Source organism: Diceros bicornis, chromosome 7 (assembly GCF_020826845.1).
Source record: "Diceros bicornis minor isolate mBicDic1 chromosome 7, mDicBic1.mat.cur, whole genome shotgun sequence".
Classification (NCBI taxonomy): Eukaryota; Metazoa; Chordata; class Mammalia; order Perissodactyla; family Rhinocerotidae; genus Diceros; species Diceros bicornis.
The window spans coordinates 76432032-76454397 of record NC_080746.1 but is presented as its reverse complement, the minus strand read 5'-3'; the positions used below and the strand labels follow the sequence as shown (position 1 = coordinate 76454397).

At 56.7% G+C, this 22366-nt stretch overlaps 1 protein-coding gene across 1 annotated transcript; it reads left to right on the top strand.

Moving 5' to 3' along the window:
• The first annotated feature begins 499 nt into the window (after positions 1–499).
• PTPN5 (protein tyrosine phosphatase non-receptor type 5) lies at positions 500–20623 on the top strand. Its single transcript, XM_058546310.1, has 14 exons — positions 500–506; positions 2168–2278; positions 6321–6514; positions 7048–7155; positions 7391–7468; positions 7903–8144; positions 9644–9833; positions 12438–12522; positions 16376–16455; positions 16636–16773; positions 17280–17390; positions 19561–19721; positions 19823–19936; positions 20348–20623. Exons 1-14 carry the CDS (start codon positions 500–502, stop codon positions 20439–20441), a joined length of 1713 nt encoding a protein of 570 aa, XP_058402293.1. The 3' UTR covers positions 20442–20623.
• Positions 20624–22366: the final 1743 nt, after the last annotated feature.

The following is a 22366-nucleotide window of genomic DNA, read 5'->3' as shown; positions in this document are numbered from 1 at the left end:
CACTCCACCCTCTCCCGGAGAGGACAGAGACCACAGCGGTGCCCCGGCCCAGCAAGGCCAGCTCTTCCTCTCAGAGCCCAGGGCAGTGCTGAGGAGTGTGATGATGGTGATGGCAGAAATGGCTGATCAAGCATATTCCTTCTAGATGTTTCCACCCCTTCTCAGTTCCCTTGGCAGCCCCTCACTTGGTTCTGCATTCAGGACTACCCAAGCAAAACTTCAAAATAGGCCTCGTCAGCCTGCCTTGCCCCATCCTCTTGTGGGTTTCCAGGAATAGCGGGAAGGTCATGGAATGTGGAGGCCCACAGGCCTGGGTTCAGTTCCCCATTCTGCCACTTCCTGGATCTGTGACCCTGGTCAAGTCGCTGGACCTCTCTCTGCCTCTGCAGCTCCACGTATGAGATGTGGGCACGAACGTTAACTCACAGCATGGTTGTGGGTATCGAATAGCATAAGGCTCGTGGTGTGCCCGGCTCAGAGCTGCCAGAGTAGGAGCGTAATGGAGGGTGAGTCTTCCCTGTTGGTTAACCCTCCCCAGGGAGAAGCTGGTAGAAAACTGCTCAGGCTTACCCCCCATCGTTCCCCCCTCTCTTCTGTACCCACGGCAAGGAGGAACAATAGTCCCATAAACAAGGGTCCATGTCTGATGGCGAGGTTTCAGACACAGTGATGGGCTGTGGAGCCCGGCACCATCTCCCAGGTGGAGGACGCCATACTTCTTGAGACATTGAGGGGCGGAAGTGTTGGAGATTTCTCAAAGATGCTGTGGCGTCGAGAGCAGAATTCCTGAGTGAGTCTTGTCTAGTGTGTTGGTTAATGGCGTGGGCTCTGGAGACAGACTGCCTGGGTTCTGGTCTTCGCTTACCCGTTTATTAGCTGACCTTGGCCGAGTGACTTGACTTCTGTGCCACAGTTTCTTCATCTGTAAAGTGAGCGTGAGTAGCACCTACTTCTAGAGTAGCAGCTGCTTCTAGGATTGTCGTGAGGGTTAAGTGTGTTAATATCTGTAAGGCACTTGGAGTAGCCTAGCACGTCGTAGACACTCAGGGTGTTAGCTGATGGGGGACATGGTAGCAGCTAACTTCCTGGCTCTGCCATTGGCTGGCTGTTGACCTTGGGCAAGCCACCTCCCCTCTCTGGGCCTCAGTTTCCCCATCTGAGAATTTAGCAGACTAGACCAGATGCCCCTCAGGGCCTGTCAGGCTCTGGCCATCTGTGGTTCTAGAAGCCCGGGCAGGACTGAATGTGATGTTCTGTTGGTCAGGGCCCCCTGTGACTATGTGGGCGTGGCTGGGAGGTCACTCCTGGCCCTGTTTGGGAAGGGAAGAAAAGCTGAATGGGACAGAACCTCCCTCCTCACGTAAACAGGAAGAGGCTGGGCCAGCCTTCCGCTCCCGTTCCAGTGGGCTGGCAGCCTGGCAGCGCCCAGGATGAGTCACTGACAGGAGCAGCCACGGGTTCTGGAGCTCAGGCAGCACCAGCCCCGGGGCACGCGGTTGCTGCGGAGTGTAGTGGTGGGATTGGGGCGCTAGGTGACAGGAGAGGGATCACGGTGTTTCCACATGCCCCAGGGAGGCTCTGGAGGCCGTTTGCCTGCAGGCTTACTCAGGGTCCCTAGAGATCTGGCCTGGGATACTGAGCTCCTGCCTTCCAGTCCTTCTTCCCTCCGCGCCGTGTAGCCTTTGCAGAGCCGTGAGCCAGGGATCAGGGACGAAAGCTGTACCACCACCACCCCATGCAGCTGTTAGGGTTCCAATTTCCCCCAGATGCAGGGACTCCCTCCTCCCCTGCCTCCCTCCCTCCCGGGCTCTCACCATCCTCCTGCCTTTGCTGCAGTAGCCTTTTCCTGAGAAGCAGTATGGCAAATTGGAAAGACCACTTGGTGTCAGGAAGCCCTGGGTTCAAATTTCTGGTCTGCACTTACTTGGGCAAGCCAGTTAACCTCACTAAGCCTCGATTTCCATGCCTAGAAAATCCCCTTCACCCTGTGCAAGAGGCGAGTCGAGGAGCCCGATGTGCAGTCACCGTCAGCAGCTGCCTCTGAGTCAGGGTTTCACGCGTGGCAATGCAGCTCGCTCGCTGTAAACTATTGAAAAGCCAGCCCTTGACACAAGCAGCCGCCTCTCACCGACAAAACGGGCTGATGATGATAATGTCTACCTCACAGGGCTGCCGAGGGAAACAGATGAACTGCGTGTGCAGAAGCGCCTGGGAACTGCACGGAGCCTGCCCGGAGAGGTGGCACTGCCGTTCCCAGAACAAGATAGTGAGTGGAAGGGTGAGCGGGCAAGGAAGAAGCTGACGTAATCTCTAGGAGTGAGACCAGAGGACGGAAGGACGAAGAGGCCCAGGACCATGGTGGTCCATGCAGGCACGGACTGTTTTGAGCCTAGCCCAGCGCTTGCAAGGTGTACGACTGCTGCTCGATAAATGTGTGTGGGACTCACCCATGAATGAGCAGGGACTGAAATCAGCCCAGCGCTCCACCCACCCCCTCCACCCCTGTCTATCACAGGCCTCTGCTCCTCACCCTGACCAGGACCAGGGCTTCTTAACCTGGGGTCCGTGGGTGCCCTCCAAAATTATATGCAGAATGTAGTATGTGTTTGAAAATGTATCTTCCTGAGTACAGAAATGTTACATTTCTGCCCAGACAAGCTTTTCAACAAACGCTGCTCTGACAGGTAGGCATCTCCCAGGCACTCAGTGAATCCTCGTCAGTTGGATTCATCTGGCCCCCAGGGCTGCCAGGTACCCTGTGGATTTAAAAATAAAAAAACAGCTTCCACCTCTGTCTCTGAGCTGTGCATACAGGGCCTGCCAGCCTGCAGTTTGCTCCACCCCCACGAGGCGCGAGGCGAGGAACCTGCCGTCCTTCATACGCAGGAGTGATGGTCCCGCATCATCGGGGGCCTGACTTCTGAGTGGCTGTTCTGCTGCTGGGTGGTCTCACAGAGCCACACACATGCTCTCAGTCTCTTATGACCCCCTTGTGACACTGAGGTGACAGGTGGGAGTCAGGGCCCAGAACCTGGGAGTATTAATGAGGCCTCTTGGTATCTGAACTCAAGATGGTGGTCTCTTTTTTAAAATACTTTTTTCCTCACTACAAATAAATATATCTATATGTGTATATATGTATATACTTATCTATGTGTGTATGTATGTATTGGAGGAAATTTAGGATATATAAACAATGAAAAAAATCACCTCTAATTTCACCCTCCTCCAAAGAAGCCTTGTTGTTACCTGGCTTCTGTTCTTCCCATTTACCATGTACGACATTTGTTAAGCACTTACTGTGTGCCAGGCATTCACTGGGCTGCATGCCCTGCCAGCACTATTTCGTGTTAACCTCCCGTCTTACACAGGGTCTTCTCCCCCTTTATATACGCACCGTTATAGTTTTCATTTTTAAGGCCAGGAGATCGTACTATTTTGTAACCTTGCCTTTCTCGCTCCATACCATTGGAATTTCTTCCCGGGTTATTAAATATTCATCTCCAGAGTCATCTGTAACAGTGGCGTGAGGTTTACTGCAGGCAGGTTCCGTGCTTCTCAGCCTGGGGTGCATGTACCCCCAAGGGCAAAGCCCAGGATAAGTGTAGCACATTTTCCTAGAGCATCAATTTGATTCAAAGCTTTGGGAGGGAAAAAAACATTATTTTAATATCTAAACAAGTACAGATATACCAGAGACTAGAACAGAGGGCACCCATGAGTTTTAAAATGAAGCGGCAAAGTCCAAGATCACATGAGCTGGCTGTTATTCCCCAAAGACCCACATCCCCTCTCCTCTGAGGACGGCAGAAGCATTTGAGAAGCACTGAATTCTAGCGCTAGCCCCTCTTCTCAGATAAGGAAGCTGCGATCCAGGAAGGGGAAGGGATTGCCCACAGGCCTCGAGTGTGTATTGCAGAACCAAGCCCAGTGGCCCCCCGGCCTGTACCCCTCCCACCATCCATGTTTGGCATCACCCGTGGACTGCTCTGTCCAAGGACGTGGGTGGAGACCTTGTCACTTGAGTAGTCACTCTCCGCTTCTCGGTAGTAGAAACTCTTGACTTCCTGCAGGATCCATCTCTTAGCAGCCCTTTTCCTTTTTCACCTTGCTGGCCGGCATCCGGGCCGGCTGCTCGTGTGGTAGTAACTGTAGCCTCCGTGGGCAAAGGTCAATGCCCTTAGGCTCCGCCAGCACTTGGAGTTTTCCCTTAATGCACTGTGTTGTGAACTTGTGTCTCCTGGGCTGCTTTACCCCCGGGACTTGGAGCCTTTGTTATTGTTCTGATTATCATGTGACATTTATTGAGCACCTGCTAGATGCCACGTGCCATGCTGGGTGTTTCATCGATAGTATCTCCAGTCTTCATCACAGCTTTTCAAAGAACGTGTTATTATCCCCATTTGTTTGTTAAAAAAACCGAGTAAAAGATTATCACTTGCCCGTCATCATTCGCTCATTTATAAGTGTTTGTTGCAGACTCACAGGCAGTACTTGCACTAGACGCCATGGACAGTCATGGGGAGCAAATCTGATACCACTCCTGCTCTCACGGAACTTACAGACGAGTGGGGGAGGTGGTATTCAACAAATAATTTCACAGACCGTAGTGGGTGTAATGTAGCCCAGAGCCCGCCTAGCTGCTTCAGTGTGAACCCCCCTCGACCGCTCATTAGCCAGGTGACCTTGGGCAAGTCTCTTAACCTCTCTGTGCCTCATCTTCCTCTTCTGTGAAATGAGGATAATAGGAGTGTCAGCTTTGTAGGTACAGTGAAGAGTGACTAAATTAACACATGTGAAGCCTCAGAGTAGGGCCTTGCCCATCCGGGTGTCTCGTTGCTGCTGGTGTATGTAGAGGAGGCACAGGGCACTAGGCGTATATGGCAGGAGGACCTACTTCAGGTGACTCTGATGGAGTACTACCAGATGGGTAGCAGTTGACTTGGCTAAGGTGGGGGGCCAGGGAGGGGAGCAGGGTGTTGGAGGGATGCTCCAGGCAGAGGGAATAGTATGTACAGAGCCCAGGGGATGGGCTCAGGTGAGGAACTGCAAGGAGTGGGGCTGGCCCACTGCAGGTGGGGAGCCGTCCAGGGTAAGCATCGGGGGAGGAGGAGCCTGTGCCAGAACCACCGCTGTCTCCAGGACCCGGGCTCCCTGCACTGCACTGTTGATCCAGGCCACCGGAGATGCTCGGTGACGTGTGTCTCGTGAGCAAGCAAGCACGCGCGTGGACAGACAGCTATGTTGGCCTCATGTGGGCTTGGCTATGGGTGTTCCATTGTCGCCCAACCAGAAAAGGAGGCCATTGTCCATATACACGGTGGTGTGTGGACAGTCCCACTCCCACTACACATCCATTTCTCAGGTCCCTCTCTTCCTGGCAATAGACGGAACCAGGTGGGTTTGGATGGGAGGCTCCAACATCCAGGACTCCCCAAGGTGGCTGCTGGTGGGATCCCCACGCTGCAACCAAGCCCTCAGATCTAAGCCAGTGGTGTTCTGACATTTAGAGTAGTGGAACCCTGCATTGAAATAATCCTAGAGGAAACCCAGTGTATGGAATGGGAATGAGCAGAACTTCCACGGTTGAGGCACAGGCATAGGGACTCAGCACACTTGGTAATTCCTGGTGCACCTGGGGAAACCCTAGGGCTCGTAACGCACAATTAGAAAACCAAGGGTTGAGGCCAACCCCCATTTTCCGAGTGTGGAAATTGAGACCCAGAGAGGGGGTGACTCCACCAAGGTCACACAACTAGGAACAGACCCAGAACTGGATCTCAAACATTTGGTACCAAGATTGTCCTCCACACCCCCCTGACCACCCCACCCACCTCAGTGTAGGGTGTTGAGGTGGGGAAGGGGCACGTGGCTGTGACCTTGTCAAGAGTCCAGCCTCCAGCCCCAGTCAGGACACAGACCACAAGAGAGAAAAAACCAGAGGGCAGCCGTGGGTGGACTGTTCAGGGTCACGACCTGGTTTTCCTCTCTCTTTTAATTGAGTTTGAGGTGGTGGTTTTTTTGTTTCCTTAAGAAATGGGAAAGAATGAAGCTGCGTAAACACAACGAAGTTAACTCTGAAAAACCTCCTGCCATTTTAACTCTGTTACTGGAGAAATAAAAGAGAAATAATTTGTCCACCCACACTGAGCTCTTTCTGACGAAGGTAGGTGAATATTGCTTTGCTAACCGAGGGTGACTGCTGGCGATGGAGCCGCGCTGACTGATCCCGGATTGAGGGGAGCACAGCAGCCCCGGAAGGAGCGCCCGCCCTGCTCGGCAGCGCCCGAGTCATCGGCCCGCGTGTCCGCCTTCCGCAGGTCTGCCCCAGCCGGTAGTGATGGAGGCGCTGGACCAGGCCGAAGGGCTCTCGGACTCGCAGAGAGAGATGCCACCGCCCCCAGCTCCTTCACCGCCCTCGGAGCCGGCTCAGAAGCCGCCACCTCAAGGCGCCGGGAGCCACTCCCTCACTGTCAGGAGCAGCCTGTGCCTGTTGGCTGCCTCCCAGTTCCTGGTAAGGACATCGCAGGCCTGGCTGGGCCTGGAGAGAGGGCGGGGTGAGGGACAGCCCTCCACTGCCTCCCAAGATGGCCGCCTGGGGATACAGAGGGATGAGGGGCCTTCTTGGTGCCCTTCAGTGACTCCCAGCCTCGAGCTGGTGTGAGGAGAAGGCGGGAGTCCTGAGCTACAGCCTCAATGGCTAAGCCTCTCACAGCCTGCCCTCCCCAAGCCGGGAAGCAGGAGCGCAGGCCCCTGCAGGGGTCTCTCTGAGGACTTCCTGTCTGTGGAGGCGGCTCTGGGAGACTTCCCCTTTTATGCGTGTACCTGGGGGCCCCCTCTGGAAAGGGCTTTCTCTTGGCTCCCTTCGGTTGGCTTTTCCCCAGGGAGAGTCCTGAGGCCTTCTCTGGGCACAGTACCTGGCCCTTCCCTCAGCGGAGCAATCTGGACCTTAGGGGGCCTGGGTGAGGCTGAAGTGCACTCTGGAGGGGGATGTGGGGGCAAGGAGCCAGGGCTCCGAACTCAGTCCGCTGTCCCTGGCTGCCCCAGCTTGCCTGCGGGATGCTCTGGCTCAGCGGCTATGGCCCCCTCTGGTCACAGAATGCCACAGACCTCCTCTCCTCCTCGCTCACACTCCTGGAACAGCTGGGACCCCTGGTGAGTAAGCCGCGGGAGCCCCAGGGAGGAGGGAGCTGTTGGGGGCCTCCAGTCCCGCCAGCCCCCGCACGGGGCTCCTCTGAGTTCAGAAGATACTTCCCAGCCCCTACAGCGCCTCTCCCTGCCCACCCCCCAGACCTGCTCCGAAGTTTCAGAGCTCGGTTCTGTCCCTGTTGAAACAGATGAGAACCAGGCCCCCACCACCACCCTGACCTGTTTGTCTGATCTCCTCCAGGCCTGGCTGGGCGTTGGGACCTGGGAAGTCCCCAGCCTGCTGCTGGTCTCTCTGACTGTGGTCCTCGTCACCACCCTGGTGAGGCGCCTCCTGACCCCACCTCGGGGCTCCCCTCCTCTGGCCCGATCCCCACCAGCTCCCATCTGACCCACAGACTAGACATTCTGGGTGGGGCTGGGGACGGGGTATCTGTCTCCTTTCGCAGTGGGCCCAGCCTGGGGGTTGAGTCACCTTCCTTCTCAAAGTTGGTTTGCAGTGTTCCAGGGGGAGAGGGGCTGAGGCGGGAAGAAGACTGGAGTAGGAACCCCACACCCCCCCAAGAAGACCTCAATGCACCAGAAACTGAGCGTCAGGGGAGGGAAGGGGCAGGCAGGACAAGGGGGGGTGGAGCCTCCCGTCCAGGTGAGGGGTGCTGCTGTGTAGACGGGGGCAGGGGCTCAATCCCATGGGCACCCAGTCACCAGGGGCAGCCGGCATGTCCCAGGTCCATGATGCCATATGCCCCCAACTAGATGTGGCACCTCCTGAGGGCTCCCCCAGAGCCACCCGCCCCACTGCCCCCCGAGGACAGGCGCCAGTCGGTGAGCCGCCAGCCCTCCTTCACCTACTCGGAGTGGATGGAGGAGAAGGTTGAGGACGACTTCCTGGACCTGGACCCTGTCCCCGAGACCCCTGTGTTCGACTGCGTGATGGACATCAAGCCTGAGGCCGACCCCGCCTCCCTGACCGTCAAGTCCATGGGTCTGCAGGAGAGGTGGGAGGGGTGGAGGAGGGGTGGGCTCCACGGGCCCTGGATCTCTCAGCTCCTGCTCAGGAGGGCAGGTGCCTGACTCAGACTCACCGTGCCCAGGACAGAGCGGACCTCATAGCTTAGCCAGCGTAGACACACACCCTTCAGGTCTGGTTCTGGCTCATGTAGATCAGAATACCCCAAGGTGAATGCTGAGAAATACTGTCGCTGCACACGAGCGCATAGGCATACACAGGTGTATACACGTGCACACTCACACACACTCCTGTGCCCAAGTAAGCTTGCGTACGTTTCTTTACTGCAGGACCTGTCAAGGCCTTTAACATGCTTGTGTTCGTGGTAAATCAACAAGCGGGTAGTGTGTGGCATTCCTCAAAGTCACTTGACCACAGAACCTGACTCCCGTATAGTGTCTCATAGTGTTCTGCAGAGCGCTCTCTGGGAGGTGTCCACACCCTCTTCTCAGAGCCTCACTGGGTAAGCCAGGTCACACCAGGTTTGACTTGCTGACATGATGTCATGGAAAGAGCACAGGATGGGGCCGGCCAGGTGGCGCAGTGGTTAAGTGCGCACGCTCCGCTTCGGCCGCCCAGGGTTCACAGGTTCGGGTCCCGGGTCCGCACCAACGCACCACTTGTCGAGCCATGCTGTGGCGGCGTCCCATATAAAAGTAGAGGAAGATGGGCACAGATGTTAGCCCAGAGCCAGTCTTCCTCAGCAAAAAAAAAAGAGGAGGATTGGCATTGGATATTAGCTCAGGGCTGATCTTCCTCACAGAAAAAAAAAAAGAAAAAGCACGGGATGAGGAGTCAGAAAACCTAGCTTCTTATTTCAGCTCTGCCACCGCCTTATGGTGAGAGCTTGGGCAATTCTTGTACTCTCTCCGGGACTCAGTTTCCCTTTCTATATAATGAGGACCCTTCCCGTTAGGTGCCTTTAAACCCTGAACACAGTAGAGTTTGTCCAGTGTAGACATCTTTGCTGTTGCTGTGCTGCCCCTGGACTTTCTTTCCCTGACGGCCAAGGGTCCTGGCTTTCCTAGATGAGATGTCCTTACCTCACTGGCAACCTCATCCCAGGTGGCCGGGCCCAGGACTGTGATACAGAGGGTGGAGCCCGGCTTCTCTGCTCTAGGCAGGTGCCCTGTCTCTGTGAGCTTCTGGGGGCCACAGGGCCAGGAACCGCCTCCAGCCATGACAGAGGAGAGTCCGGGGGAGGGCTGTGTTGAGGTTGTCTGGGATGGAACCTTTGCTCCTGGGGCCCCAGCCCTCACTCAGCTGCTCCACTGAAGGAGGCAGGAGACGGGGGTCATGTCAGGCCTAAGCCTCGGGCTCAGACTGTGCTCCTTACGTCAGGGATGCTGTCACACTCCCACTCCTCCTCGGGGAGCCCATCCCTCCCCAGTCCTGATCTTGCCCCCCACTCGTCTTCCTGCTCCAAGGCCCCCAGCGGATGCCCCTCACTGCCCCCGATACTCACTCCCCCTCTCCCGGTCCTTCCAGGAGGGGCTCCAACGTCTCCCTGACCCTGGACATGTGCACGCCAGGCTGCAGCGAGGAAGGCTTCGGCTATCTCATGTCCCCACGCGAGGAGTCAGCCCGCGAGTACCTGCTCAGCGCCTCCCGCGTCCTCCAGGCCCAGGAGCTTCATGAAAAGGCCCTGGACCCCTTCCTGCTGCAGGCAGAATTCTTTGTGAGTCCGCTAGCCCCCCTACGGTGGGCAGCCCTTTCTGCTCACGTCGATCACCCATCTCGCAAAGCAGTGGAACGGGGCCCCCAGAACTCAGCATCTGATGGCTTAGCATCATTTCGTTTTCAGCTCTCCCACGGTCTTGGGCAAGCGGCGTCATCTGGACAATGGGGATAAAAAAGATAGGCATGTTGCAAGGATTAAAGAGATCAGCAACGTGTGCAAGTCTGGGGGGTTGGTGTACAGCGGCATTCCCGACCTTTATTGCCCAGTGCTTTGCTTCGAGAGCCGCAGAAATGCTTCTCTTCGGATGGTCCTGTTTCCCCACTCTCTTCTCGCCCGACGTCACCACACATTGTTCGTCCTCCTTTGAAATCCCTCCACCTGGCTTAGGCTCTAGCTTAGGGTGGTCCTAGTCACCTCCCCCCCAGCCCTCTGCAGCAGCCTCCAGCTGCCTCCTGTTGGACCCTGAGGGGCCCAATAAGTGACACCCCGGCTTTACCTGCCTGAGCGCTCAACCAGTTAAGAGCTGAGACCTCGGAGATCACAATGTCACCTTTGTTTTTGTTGGTAAAGGCTGGCTTTGAAATGAGGCTGAGGTATGTAGCAATAGTGAGCTTCCAACTCACACTAATACCAACCGCAAAATTAACACTTTCCACCCACCCTGCGCGGTGCTGGCACATCGCCGGCCTCACCCCACGGGGCGCCCCTATATTCTTTCTTGGCAGGAGGGCCCTGAGGAGGAAGAAGGCAGGGGCTGGAGCCCAAAAGCCCAGTGTCTCAGTCAAACACACCCAGCAGGGAACTCGCCCACCTATGTGGGCAGGAATGGGCGAGAGGCCGTGATACTTGGGGGGAGTCCCTCCTGGGGGAAGCCAGAGGGGTGGGGAACCCGCGTGCCTCCCTCACAGCTCCCTTCGCCCCAGGACCCGCCCCACCCAGACCGACGGCTCTCCCCTCTGAGAAGACCGCCATCACCCTCTGACCCACTGCTCCGAGTTCTCCAGGACTTGGCTTGCCTGCCTTACCCGAGCTGGGCTGGCCCCAGCCCCCTTTCCAGCCTCGTGCCCCCCGAGCCCTGCAGGGACTATCCACTTCAACTGAGCCACCCCCTGTGCCTCTACTCACATCGTCCCGCCCTGGATGCCTCTGGAAAGCCTTTCTCGACCACCCCAGCCTCACTCCCTCTCTGAGTTCACATGCCATCACCTCCCCTTGAAGCAAGGGCTGCGTCCTCTGTGTCTGTCCTGTTCAGTGGATCCTGTCGACTTTGCCCAGAGACAAAGGGACATAGTTTGCACACCCACTCCAAGGGCACTTTTGCACATGTTTTTTATTTTTTCATTCTCACAACAATCCTAGAAGGTGAGTATATGATCTTCATTTACAAAGCCCAAACTTAGTGTGTCCCAAAACAATGAGCACTCTACAATTGTGTGCCATCAGGTGCTAACCTATGTGGACAGTAGAAGGGGAGTGAAGAGACGAGAGGACTGGGGAGTCGTCCTGGAGGACATGGGGCAGGCAGGGCTGGCGAGAGGGTGAGACCTGAGAGGATGGGAAGGATTTGGAGAGATGAAGAGCAGAGGGACCAGTGTCCCCGCAAGTGGAATGCCGTGCGCTCGGCCTGGGAGGCAGGACGGACAACGGCATGTCAGCAACAGGGAAGGGACCGGCATAGCTGGAGGGTGGGTCTCCTGAGAGCGGCTGGTGGTAAAGAAAGGGCAGATCAGAGAAGTCCTCACTTCTCTGTGCCAGGTAGAGAAGTTTGGACTTGGAGCTCTTGGCACAGAGAGTGATTGGGAGGAGCTCAGAAGGAGGCTCCTTTCCTGCTGGAGCATCAGGGAAGGCTTCTCAGAGGAGGTGGCATTTAAGATGGACAGGACATAAGAAGATGAGGATTGGGGGGACGTTACCCCAGAGTGAGCCCCACAACCCAAGGTCCTGAGGTGGGGATGCCCAGGGCGGGAACACGGATCAGCAAAGCCACTCAGTTTGGCTGCAGCACAGGGAGTGTGGAGGAAGGCAGTGACCGGCCAGGTCACTTGTTCTTTCGTTCATCAACCGTTTATTGAGTGTCTACTATGTGCCAGACTGGCCCTCAATGAACAATAGTAATAATAACATTTATTGGGGCCGGCCCCATGGTGTAGCGGTTAAGTGCGCGTGCTCCTCTACTGGCGGCCCAGGTTCGGATCCCAGGCGCGCACCAACGCACCGCTTGTCAGGCCATGCTGCGGCGGCGTCCCATATAAAGTGGAAGAAGATGGGCATGGATGTTAGCCCAGGACCAGTCTTCCTCAGCAAAAAGAGAATTGGCATGGATGTTAGCTCAGGGCTGATCTTCCTCACACACACACACTAAATAAATAAATAAATAAATATTTTTAAAAATAACATTTATTATACCCTCAGTGTGTGCCAGGCACTCTTGTAAATGGTTTTTGTGCGCACTAACTCATTTAACAGTGAATGTTTGTTGAATGAATGTGTGCACTCAAGCCAGCCCCTGGACTAGACACTGGGGGCACAGCAGCCCCCGGATTCAAACACCTGTGTGGGCCAGCCCTCAGCTGCTCACACCCCCATCTCCTCCTCCTACAGGAAATCCCCATGAACTTTGTGGACCCAAAAGAATATGACATTCCTGGGCTGGTGCGGAAGAACCGGTACAAAACCATCCTTCCCAGTGAGTACTCACTGCCCCGGGGGTGCGGGTGGCTCGCCCCCACCTGGGTGCCCCTCACCCTGAGGGAGACCTTAACCCCAGAGCTGCGCCTCCAGGGGTGATGGGACACTGGTCACTGGAGGACAAGGGATGGAGGGTGGGGGTGCCCAGTGCAGGGAGACACCTCACACAGCACACTCTCTGGACCCTTGCCCTGCCCAAGTGTTGTGCTGGGCTCTGTGGAAACCCAGAGAAAAGGTGACTATGACAGCAGCTCCTGGACAGCACATGGTGACTGAAATGTTTTCACACCCTTCATCTCTTCAGAGCTGGCAGATTTTAAGGAGAGGGAATTAAGGCTCAGAGAGGTTTCGTGGCTCATCCACAGTCACACAGCTGGGGAAGTACAGAACTGAGTTTCAATCCTGGGCCTCTGCAACCCCAGAATGAGGTTCTTTTGTCTGCCTTGAGTTCAGTTTGGTCAGATTATAAACTCTCTAACAGGCAGAGCCACCCCACAAGGGCATGAGCTGTCTGACAGGAAGTAAGCTCCCCGTCACTCAAGGTGTTCAAGCAAGGCTGCATGAGCAGTCCCTTGGAAGGTCTGAGAGGGATTTTCCCCCTTGGAGGGCGTTAGACCAGGTGACCTAATGTTCCTCTTCCAGCCCTGGGGTGCCATTTTCAGGTAACTTTCATCAAGCCCCTCTGTGCCTGTCACCCCTGCCAAGTTCTGGCCCCAGGCCCCAGGGCTGGCTTGGAGGTGACTTGTTGAAAGTGAAGCCCCACAAACCTACTCCGGTCGGTTTTTGGAGTAACGAGGCTTTAAAAAGGCAGTTTTGCCATCAGCATCTCCAGCAACATGTAAGATGTCATGACTTATTTTTAACTTTTAAAATATCGACTTGTGGTTGCTATGGTTACACAGTCTCTAGGTAGTTCCGGTTAAACAGAGCACCATTTAAGGCCAGGATGCATTATTCAGGGCTGCTCACCTCTTCCCTCGTCTCGCCCCCACAACCTAGCCCCACCTGGAGGGAGGGGCTCGGGTACCCCAGAACCTAGGGTTCTGCTGGCCACTCAGGATGGCCACTGGGAGATGGTGGGAGCCAGGCCATCTCTCCACCTGGTCCCCACTGAATTGTCGAGAGGCCTTGAGCCACCTCCAGCCCTGCCCTGAGCCAACAGTGAGTCTTCTCTGTGCCAGCAAGAATTGACCCTGTGCCCTCAGAGCCTGGGATGGGGAGGGGGTGACAAGAGGGCAGGTCAGGTGTGGCAGAGGCCGGTCAGATCCAGGACACCCTGAGGTTTCTTCTCTTATTTATTTGGCACATGTTTCCTGAGCTTCTGCCTCAGGGGCTGAGAATTCAGACATGAGTGAGACACAGACTGCGCACAGGGAGCCCACAGTCTAATGGAGAGACAGGTCCGTGGACAGTTAGAATGCAGAGTGACCAGTAACCCAGCTGGCAGCGCTGAGGACAAGATGCAGGGGAGCGAGTTCTGTCCATTCGCCACTGTGCTCGGGCACCAAAATAGTGCCTGGCAGATAATGGACCTTCTGCACCTGTTTGAGTGAGTGAGTGAATGAATGAATGCATGCATGCCTGTGTGCATATCCCTCAAATCGAGCTCTCTCTCTCCATCCTCACTGCCAAATACTGTTTGGGGTCAGGGCTGCCATGCTGCCCAATTCTGGGGCACCCTTTACATAGACTGCACTGACCTGATGCCCCTGGGGCATGCCGGGCAGGGTGGCCCTCCGGCCCCTGACACCTCTGATGTGGATCATTGCAGTCATCTCCTGCCTGGTCCCCTGACTTACGCATTCTCCCCTCCTGTCCGTCCTCTACTGTTGTCACAAAAATGATGCAAAACAGAAATCCAGTCCTGACATTCTTCTCCTGTCATTGTCACCCTTGTAATCCTCGGGTTTAGGTCCAGCCTTATAAGCGTGGTTTAGAAGACCCTTGGTCAGCTGGTTGCTCTCCAGCTCATCTCTCACCAACGTCCCCTGACCCTGCCTTGTGCACTGGAATTGGACAGAACAGTGTTCCTGACTCCTCCTCCTGCTGGTCCTTCAGCCCTAGCCCGGGTGCCACCTCTTCCAGGAGCCTAACCACCCAGCTGAGTCAGGGCCCCTCTGCTCCCTCAGCCCACATGCTGCCTGTCTGCCTGCCCAACACTTGCGGGCAGGGACCATGCCTTGTTTATCTAGAGTCCCTGCTCTCGGGCACAGTGCCAGGCACAGAGTCAGTGCTCAAGAGGGTCAGTAGAACCGTGACCACCCCCACAGCAGCTCTTTAGTACTGAAGGCCCCGGTGTCTGGACAGAGGAGTGCCCACTTCTGGCCCCTAATCTGGGCAGGCGCCGACAAGGAGCAGGGCGATGGCCCACGTGTGGCTCCCTGCTCTTCTCTTCTGCCGTCACCCCGAGCCTGCTTCACTTACCCTCCACTCCTGATGACACCCTTCTATGCCCCCTTCACCTGCCCCACCCCCAAATCACCTGCCAAAACCTCAGGCCCTAGAGCTGGCGCGTAACGGGGCTGGAGAGAGCAGCCTCGTGTGTGTCACCTCCCGTTCTACCCGGTTTACAATCCTTCTTTTTACCTGTTAACCTGCAGTGGAACTTGTAAGCATGGCAGTAATACAGCAGCGATCTGCTGCATAGAGTGTGTCCTGTGTGCATGGCTAAGTTACTGGTCTATGGCTTCAGTGACGTTCACGCATTTACCCTCTACAAGATGAGAGAGGTTGTGATGGGGGAATGTCCCTGGTTTACAGATAAGGCACAAGATCAAGTAACTGGCCCCATTGACACTGTGAGTGAGTTGCAGAGCCGGGACCTGAAGCCAACTCTCTGGCTCGGTGGTGTGGACTCTAGCTGCTCCCCAGTACTGCCTTTGAGAGCCCCCTGCTGTGCGCGCCGGAAGTGCCGTTAGTCTAGCCTCCCTGTACAGGAGAGAGACCGAGGCCCAGAGAAGGGATAAGGCAGTGAGCTGGGGACAAAGCTAGACCAGGGCCCCAGGCCCCCAGCCACCTTCCTGCCCCCCGCACCACCCCCCGCTTCTCTGGCCCGGCCTCTGCAGGCTGACAGAAGAGTCAACACAGAGAGGCTCTGGCTGGAAACAAATTCTACCCCAGGAAGAGGAGCAGGATGTTAAGAGAATCTGTTACAATGGGATTTGACATGTGAATAGACTGGAAAGGAAAAAAACCCTTTGTGTACAGGTGTGTCTGCTGCTAAGACCCTACAGTGTCGTGTCAGATGTGGAAGCTTTGCTTCTTTCATCCTAGTGTTCTCCCTCAGCTTTCTGCCCCCAGGTCTTAACAGCCCTGCGTATTTATAAATACTTTACGGTTTACATAGCACCGTCGCAGCTGTTCTCTCAGTTATCTTCCCAACAACCTGAGGAAGTAGGCATCTTTGCCCCCATATTACAGATAGGGAAACTGAGGCTTAGGAAGGCCGTGTGCTTTACAAGCGTACACAGCACATCAGTGACAGCGTAAACTCAAACTCTAGTGGTCCCCGCTGTCCAGGATATGTACTCTAAGTAATTCTCTCTCCTCTCCAGAACGTGAGACACAGTGAGTACAGGGCAGCTCAAGGGACACAGGCAGGGGCAGGCATTGATGCTACAGAGGGAGTGACCCAGGGCCTCTCTCTCTCCCCTCCTCTTCAGCCCAGGCCCTCACCTGCCTGAGTGGGCCGCGGGGATGGGTCAGTGTTTTGCTACTGGGCAGGGAAAGGAGGAACTTCAAGAGTCACAGAAGAAATGTGGGTGTCCTGAAGTGGGCCAGACAAGGTGGGCTTTGCACCAGAGGGATAGCACACGTCACACCCCAGCCTCACCTGTCTCCCCCCACCCCAGACCTTCACAGCAGAGTATGTCTGACCTCGCCAGACCCTGACGACCCTCTGAGTTCCTACATCAACGCCAACTACATCCGGGTACGTAGCCCCATCCCGACGGCCTCTCCCTGAAAGGGAGGCCAGAGCCGATGGGATCCAGCCCCCAGGCTTGTCCCTAAGCCGTGCAGCTCCTGCTAGCCCCCAGGAAGAGCCTAATGTGGGGACTGGGCCCAGGAGCACTGCCTCTGAGCCTGACAGCCTGGACTTGGCTGACCACAGGGCTATGGTGGGGAGGAGAAGGTGTACATCGCCACTCAGGGACCCATCGTCAGCACGGTCGGCGACTTCTGGCGCATGGTGTGGCAGGAGCACACGCCCATCATTGTCATGATCACCAACATCGAGGAGATGAACGAGGTAGGCCCTGTGTGCTGTTGCCAGGTGCCTGCCGCTGTGCGCCCTGCGCTGAGCATCTTGTTTCCCTCGTATTAACCCTACAACAGTCTCGGAGGCTGGTGGTGGTCACTCAGCTGCCAGGGTGAGGCTCAGCGAGGTGAGCTCATTTGGTCAGAGGCAGAGCCTGGCACTGGCCTCTCCACCTCCAGTGCCCGTGATCTCAGACACAATGCTCTGGTGCCTCCCAGCTGGGGCTGACACTGGCTACGTCTGTACCCATAATAGCCCATTTCATTGAACCTCCAGAAAAGTCCTTTACAATGGGTATTACTTCCATTTTCCAGATGAGGAAACTGAGGTTCAGAGAAAGAAAGTAACTTACAGCTTAGGAAGCTGAGATTTGAACCTAGCACTCTAACCACAGACCTGTTGCCCTTCTGTGTCTCTCCCCGCTGGCCCTGGAGGGGCGTGGGGAGAGTGTGGTTGGGAGCTGGGAGTGTGTCGCAGCGTGGTCTGGGCCCCTGCAGAAGTGCACCGAGTACTGGCCGGAGGAGCAGGTGGTGTACGACGGTGTCGAGATTGCCGTGCGGAAAGTCATTCACACTGAGGATTACCGGCTGCGGCTCATCTCCCTCAGGGTGAGGCCTGGGGCTGGGCCAGGCGGATGGGGGACAGGGGCCTGATTGGAACTCCACAGAGGACAGGGTCCCAGAGTCCACTGTAGTGGAAATCAAGGCCTGTGTCACTGCCAGGACTCACTGATAAGCAGGGACAAGGGAGGGGTGATTGGGCTGGGGGCCAGAGGCAGGGCCAAACCTCAGTTGTGATTTATGCTATTGGGTTCTCTCTCAGTCTACGCTGTCATTCATGATGCCTTCCAGCTCTGTTTCACATGCACCCAAGTCAAGGAGTGTTCTTAAAACTGAAGGTCCATTGTGACTTTGAGACCCTGCCTAGAAACGTCCCTTCACCTGGGATGCTGGGCTTCTGGCCTGTAGTACCCAGTCTGTCCGCCAGAGGGAAGGGACTCCTTGCTGCATTTGGGTTGCACAGGGAGGTTGTGGTTACAGAAAAAGGTAAAAAAAAAAAAAAAAAAAAAAAAGGAAGACGTACAAAATATGAGCAATACACAACAGCCCAGAAGAATGGGGGGAGGTATCCTCCCACCCTGAAGTTGTGCTTCTTTCAGGCTCAGCATAATAGAAGAGACGATTCCTTTGGAATCAGGAGAATTAGTGGGTTCCGTTTTTGAGAAATGATAAGACCCGTGTTTGGGGAAGGTGGAGCCACTGTAATGACCCCAAAGGCTGGAGGAGGTGAGCTGGGCGCCAGGAAGCTGACACCCCATCCAGAAACAGCCTGGGAGGCCCACTGATGTGGCAGCCACAGGGCCCTCCTCAAGGCCTGGTCTTGTGCCTCTGAGCTGCCCCCTCCCACCAGAGAAGCTGCAAGGCGGGGTGTCAGGGAGCACTCAGCCCCCGAAGGGCAGTGCCCACCTGACCAGCTCCGAGATAGGGGTCTTGCTGGAGGACAGAGGGGCCAGGAGGTGGAAGGTGGAGGCCATGATAGCTGTCCCAGCCAGATAACCCAGGGGCCCAAGGAGCCAGCTTCCTGTTTCCTCAGAAAGAGAGGCTGAGGTGAGGTGGGGCAGTGCCACGGGCCTGCTTAGAGAAGGACCGGGGCAGCTTAGGATCTAGGGGTATTTACTTCTATCCATGAGCGTTTCCAAGCACCTGCCCTGGGCCTGATTCTGGGTTGGGTACTGGGAACAACAGAGCTGTCCAAAGGCTGGACTCTGTCCTCAAGGAGAACCCATAAAATGGTAAGTACTGAGCTAGAAATAGGTAAGAACACAGAAGAAGGACACTCTACCAGCTGGGGTGCTCAGGGAGGGCTACCTAGAAGTGGTGATACTGAAGGGGTTTTGAAGGATGAGTAAGAGTTGGCCAGGGGGCAAACAAGTGGGGAGAGCATTCCAGGGAGAGAAAAAAGTAAAAGTGAGAGCATGGAAGATAGAATAACTTTGTGTGTGTGCGCATGCGTGTGCACACGCATGCATGTGCCTGTAGCAGAGATCTTATCTACAAAACATATGGAGTGTGGGAGCATCGATTACCAGTACACAGGGGCAGGAGATGGGCCTGGAAGGGTAGACCTTGTACTGTGTGTCTTATTTGCCAGGGTGAAGACTAAGGAGAGTGGGATGTATTCAGAGAGCCAGGAGAGCCATCGAAGGGCTCTGAGCAGGAGGGCAGCATGTCAGATCTGTGCTGTAGACAGAGCATTTGACCGCCATGGAGATGGGGCAGTCGGGGGGAGGGAGAGGTCTCACCCGGTGGAGAGACGATCAAGGCCCATGTGGTGGAGAGGGGAGATGGAGGGGAGGGGAAAGGACCGCACTTGCCGGGGGTGGGGGTGGGGGTGGGCAGGCAAAGCATAGTGAGGTGAGAGGAAGGGTCCCGGGCTCTGGTTGTGTGACTAAGGGGTGACTGGGCTGTTTAAGACGAGGAACGGGGGAGACAGGAATGAGTGGAGAAGGGGCTCTTGGCCTCTCTGGATGATCCTGGAGTTGCTGGGGCAGAGCTCACGTGAAGACCAGTGCCAAGGCTGCTGACCAGCCCCTGCTACCACGCTGGCTTTGGGCCTCTGGTGCCACTGGGCAATATGGGGTAGAGGGCAGAGGCCAGGGGTCCCACTCTTGTGTCCTCCCTCCTGTGTTCTTCCCCTCCCATTCCATCTCCATCTCTGGGCTGGTTTGTGGGCTCTGAGTTCACGTGTACCTGGGGTGGGCCTCTGTCTCCTGGACAGAGCGGGACCGAAGAGCGAGGCCTGAAGCATTACTGGTTCACGTCCTGGCCTGACCAGAAGACCCCAGACCGGGCGCCCCCCCTCCTGCACCTGGTGCAGGAGGTGGAGGAGGCAGCCCAGCAGGAGGGGCCCCGCTGCGCCCCCATCATCGTCCACTGCAGGTGGGTCCCCTCAGCCACCTGCTAGGGCAGGGCAGCCTTCTACAGCACCCCCCACCCCAGGCTGCCCCGCCCCTCACCCCGCCCATCCCCTCTGCCCTCAGTGCAGGGATTGGGAGGACTGGCTGCTTCATTGCCACCAGCATCTGCTGCCAGCAGCTGCGGCATGAGGGCGTGGTGGACATTCTGAAGACCACGTGCCAGCTCCGTCAGGACAGGTCAGCCCGTGGGTGGGGGTGAGGCACATGGGGTGGCACAGAGGGACTGACACGTGCAAGGGGCAGGAGGACACAGCAGGTGTGGACTGACTGGTGGACAGGGAGTAGGGGGGACAGATGGGTTGAGGGGCTGGGTCCAGGCAGTGGTGGCTCAATGAAGAGGGAAGAGAAACAGCTGGTGGGCTGCAGGACGGGCTGAGTGATAGCACACGTCATCTCTGTCCCTCCTATCTATGCCAGAGCTGGGAAGGACAAGGGGAAGCAGAGGGGAGTGGCTGGCAAGGGTTGGTCTCTCCAGGCTACACAAAGACAAGGCCCCTCACAAACGATCGGTGCTCCGCGGGTTTGAGGGGCACCCTCCCGAGCCCATCCCTCAAGACCCAATCCCCACTGAGCGTCTCTGCCCGGCAGGGGCGGCATGATCCAGACATGTGAGCAGTACCAGTTTGTGCACCACGTCATGAGCCTCTACGAGAAGCAGCTGTCCTGCCAGGCCCCGGAGTGACCACTCCTCCCCCGAGGTCTTCTGAGTCTGGGCCCCCACTCCAGCCACACGCAGGGCCCTGCCTTGGTCCTGGCCTGCTCCCTGCCCCTCTTGCTTCCTTCTCTTCAGTCTGCTCCCTCCCTCCTCCGTCAGCCTCGGCCTGGCCCCTGCCCCCCAACATAGCTCTTCCTACTGTACATATTGGGGAGTGGGGCGGGGGGGTATGGATGTGCCAGGCTAGGTCTGGGGCCCCAGGGCCTGACGCACACCATGCAGACCCGGGGCCTTGGTTTTTAACAATGGTTCCATGGCTACTTGATCCACAACGTTTCCAGGCCGCACTCCAAGTGTCCTCCCGCAGCGTGTCGTCTGTCAGTCCATCTCTGCCGTCTGTACCGGACACTGTGTCTCCTCAGCCCAGAAAGGGGGGAATGAGCTCCAGCCCCAGCGCAGCCCAGGCAGAGGTGCCAGCCTTGGGCCCCCACCCCACTTCTCCCAACAGGCAGACTGCATTTTGCTCCCAGTTATGGGGACCAGGATGGGGAGAGGGCCTGGGGACCTGGAGATCAGGCATGGGGGGTTCCTGAGTGGGGAGAGATCCCAGCTGAGGGAGAGGTCTCTGGGTTGGGGGTGTAATCACAGCCAGAGTAGCCTCTGGGTACCAGATGCCCTCAGGAGGCGGTGACCAGCCTGTGAGGCATTGGGGAGAAAGGGGACATTTGGGGACTGTGAACCCAGAGGCCCTGGGCCCTGGTGGGGGTGGGAGAGGGGGAGCTCGAGGGTGGGGTGGGGACCTGGCCCCAGACCTGTGTGAAACATGTCTCTGTGTCGCTGTGGGAGAGCCTTCCCAGGGCCTCACGTGTGTAGCTCTGCGTGTGTTCCCGTGTCCATGCGTGTGTTGAGAGCCCATCAGCAGGGCATGCATGACTCTCTGGCAACATGCGTTATCTTGGAGCCACGTGTTTTTATTGCTGAATTTAAATATTTATTCCACGGCAGACAGAGACATTTGGTGTCTTTTTATAATTTGCTCGTGGTCATTGAATAGAGCAATAAATGGAGCATTTGGAGCAAAACTAGACTCCCAGGTCTGTGTGATTTCCTTTGGCCTCCACTCCCTGCCTCCCGGTACCCCAGTCTTCGTGCGCCCCCTTCTAGTACAGGTTCACTCGTGGGTGTGCACGGGAGCAATACACACACACACACAGCGTGGCCCTCAAGATCTCTGGCGCCCCCTTGTGGATGTTTGGAGTATGGCGCGAATGCGGATTTGGGAAGCCAAAGTCCATTTGGCAAGATTCTCACACACTCTCACCCACCCCTGGAGTGGGTGGAGCCATGGGGAGCCTCAGGGACAGGTGTGGGAGGCTTCCAGGAAAGGCAAAGTGGCCAGCAGGCCACCAGCTCTGACAGATGGGCCAGAGAGGCCAAGGCTGGGGCAGGAGGACGTTCAGGTCACACCCAGGCCCCTCGCTGTTGGCCAGCCCACTTCTCCCGTGTTAGCCCTACAGGTCCAGCAGCAGATGCCACCCAGCAATTTAAGGCCAGGGCTGAGAGCAACCCCTCCCAAGGGCCCGGGGACTCTGCCTGTGGGCTCAGATGCTGAGCCCTCTCAGACACTCCTGCTCTGTTCTTACCCCTGCCCCCAGGGATGCAGGAAAAGTAGCTGTCATGCCACTGCTGGCAGGCAGGGGTCACCCCAGGGCCAGGGGGCGTCCAGGGCAGGGCTGCTGACCAACCAGCAGGCCCTTACAAGGTACCAGAACCCTGTGTGGGCCAGTCAGGGTCCAGGCAAGCAGGTATGCTACAGACGACGACGAGAGAACAGGGAATGTCTTGAGCAGCTGGGATGGATGTCCTGGAGAAGGGGGGCATGCTCTCCAGCCACCCTCCAGCAGGAGGAGGGGCCTTCCTACCTTCTAGCCAGATTAGGAGGAGAGGGCTGG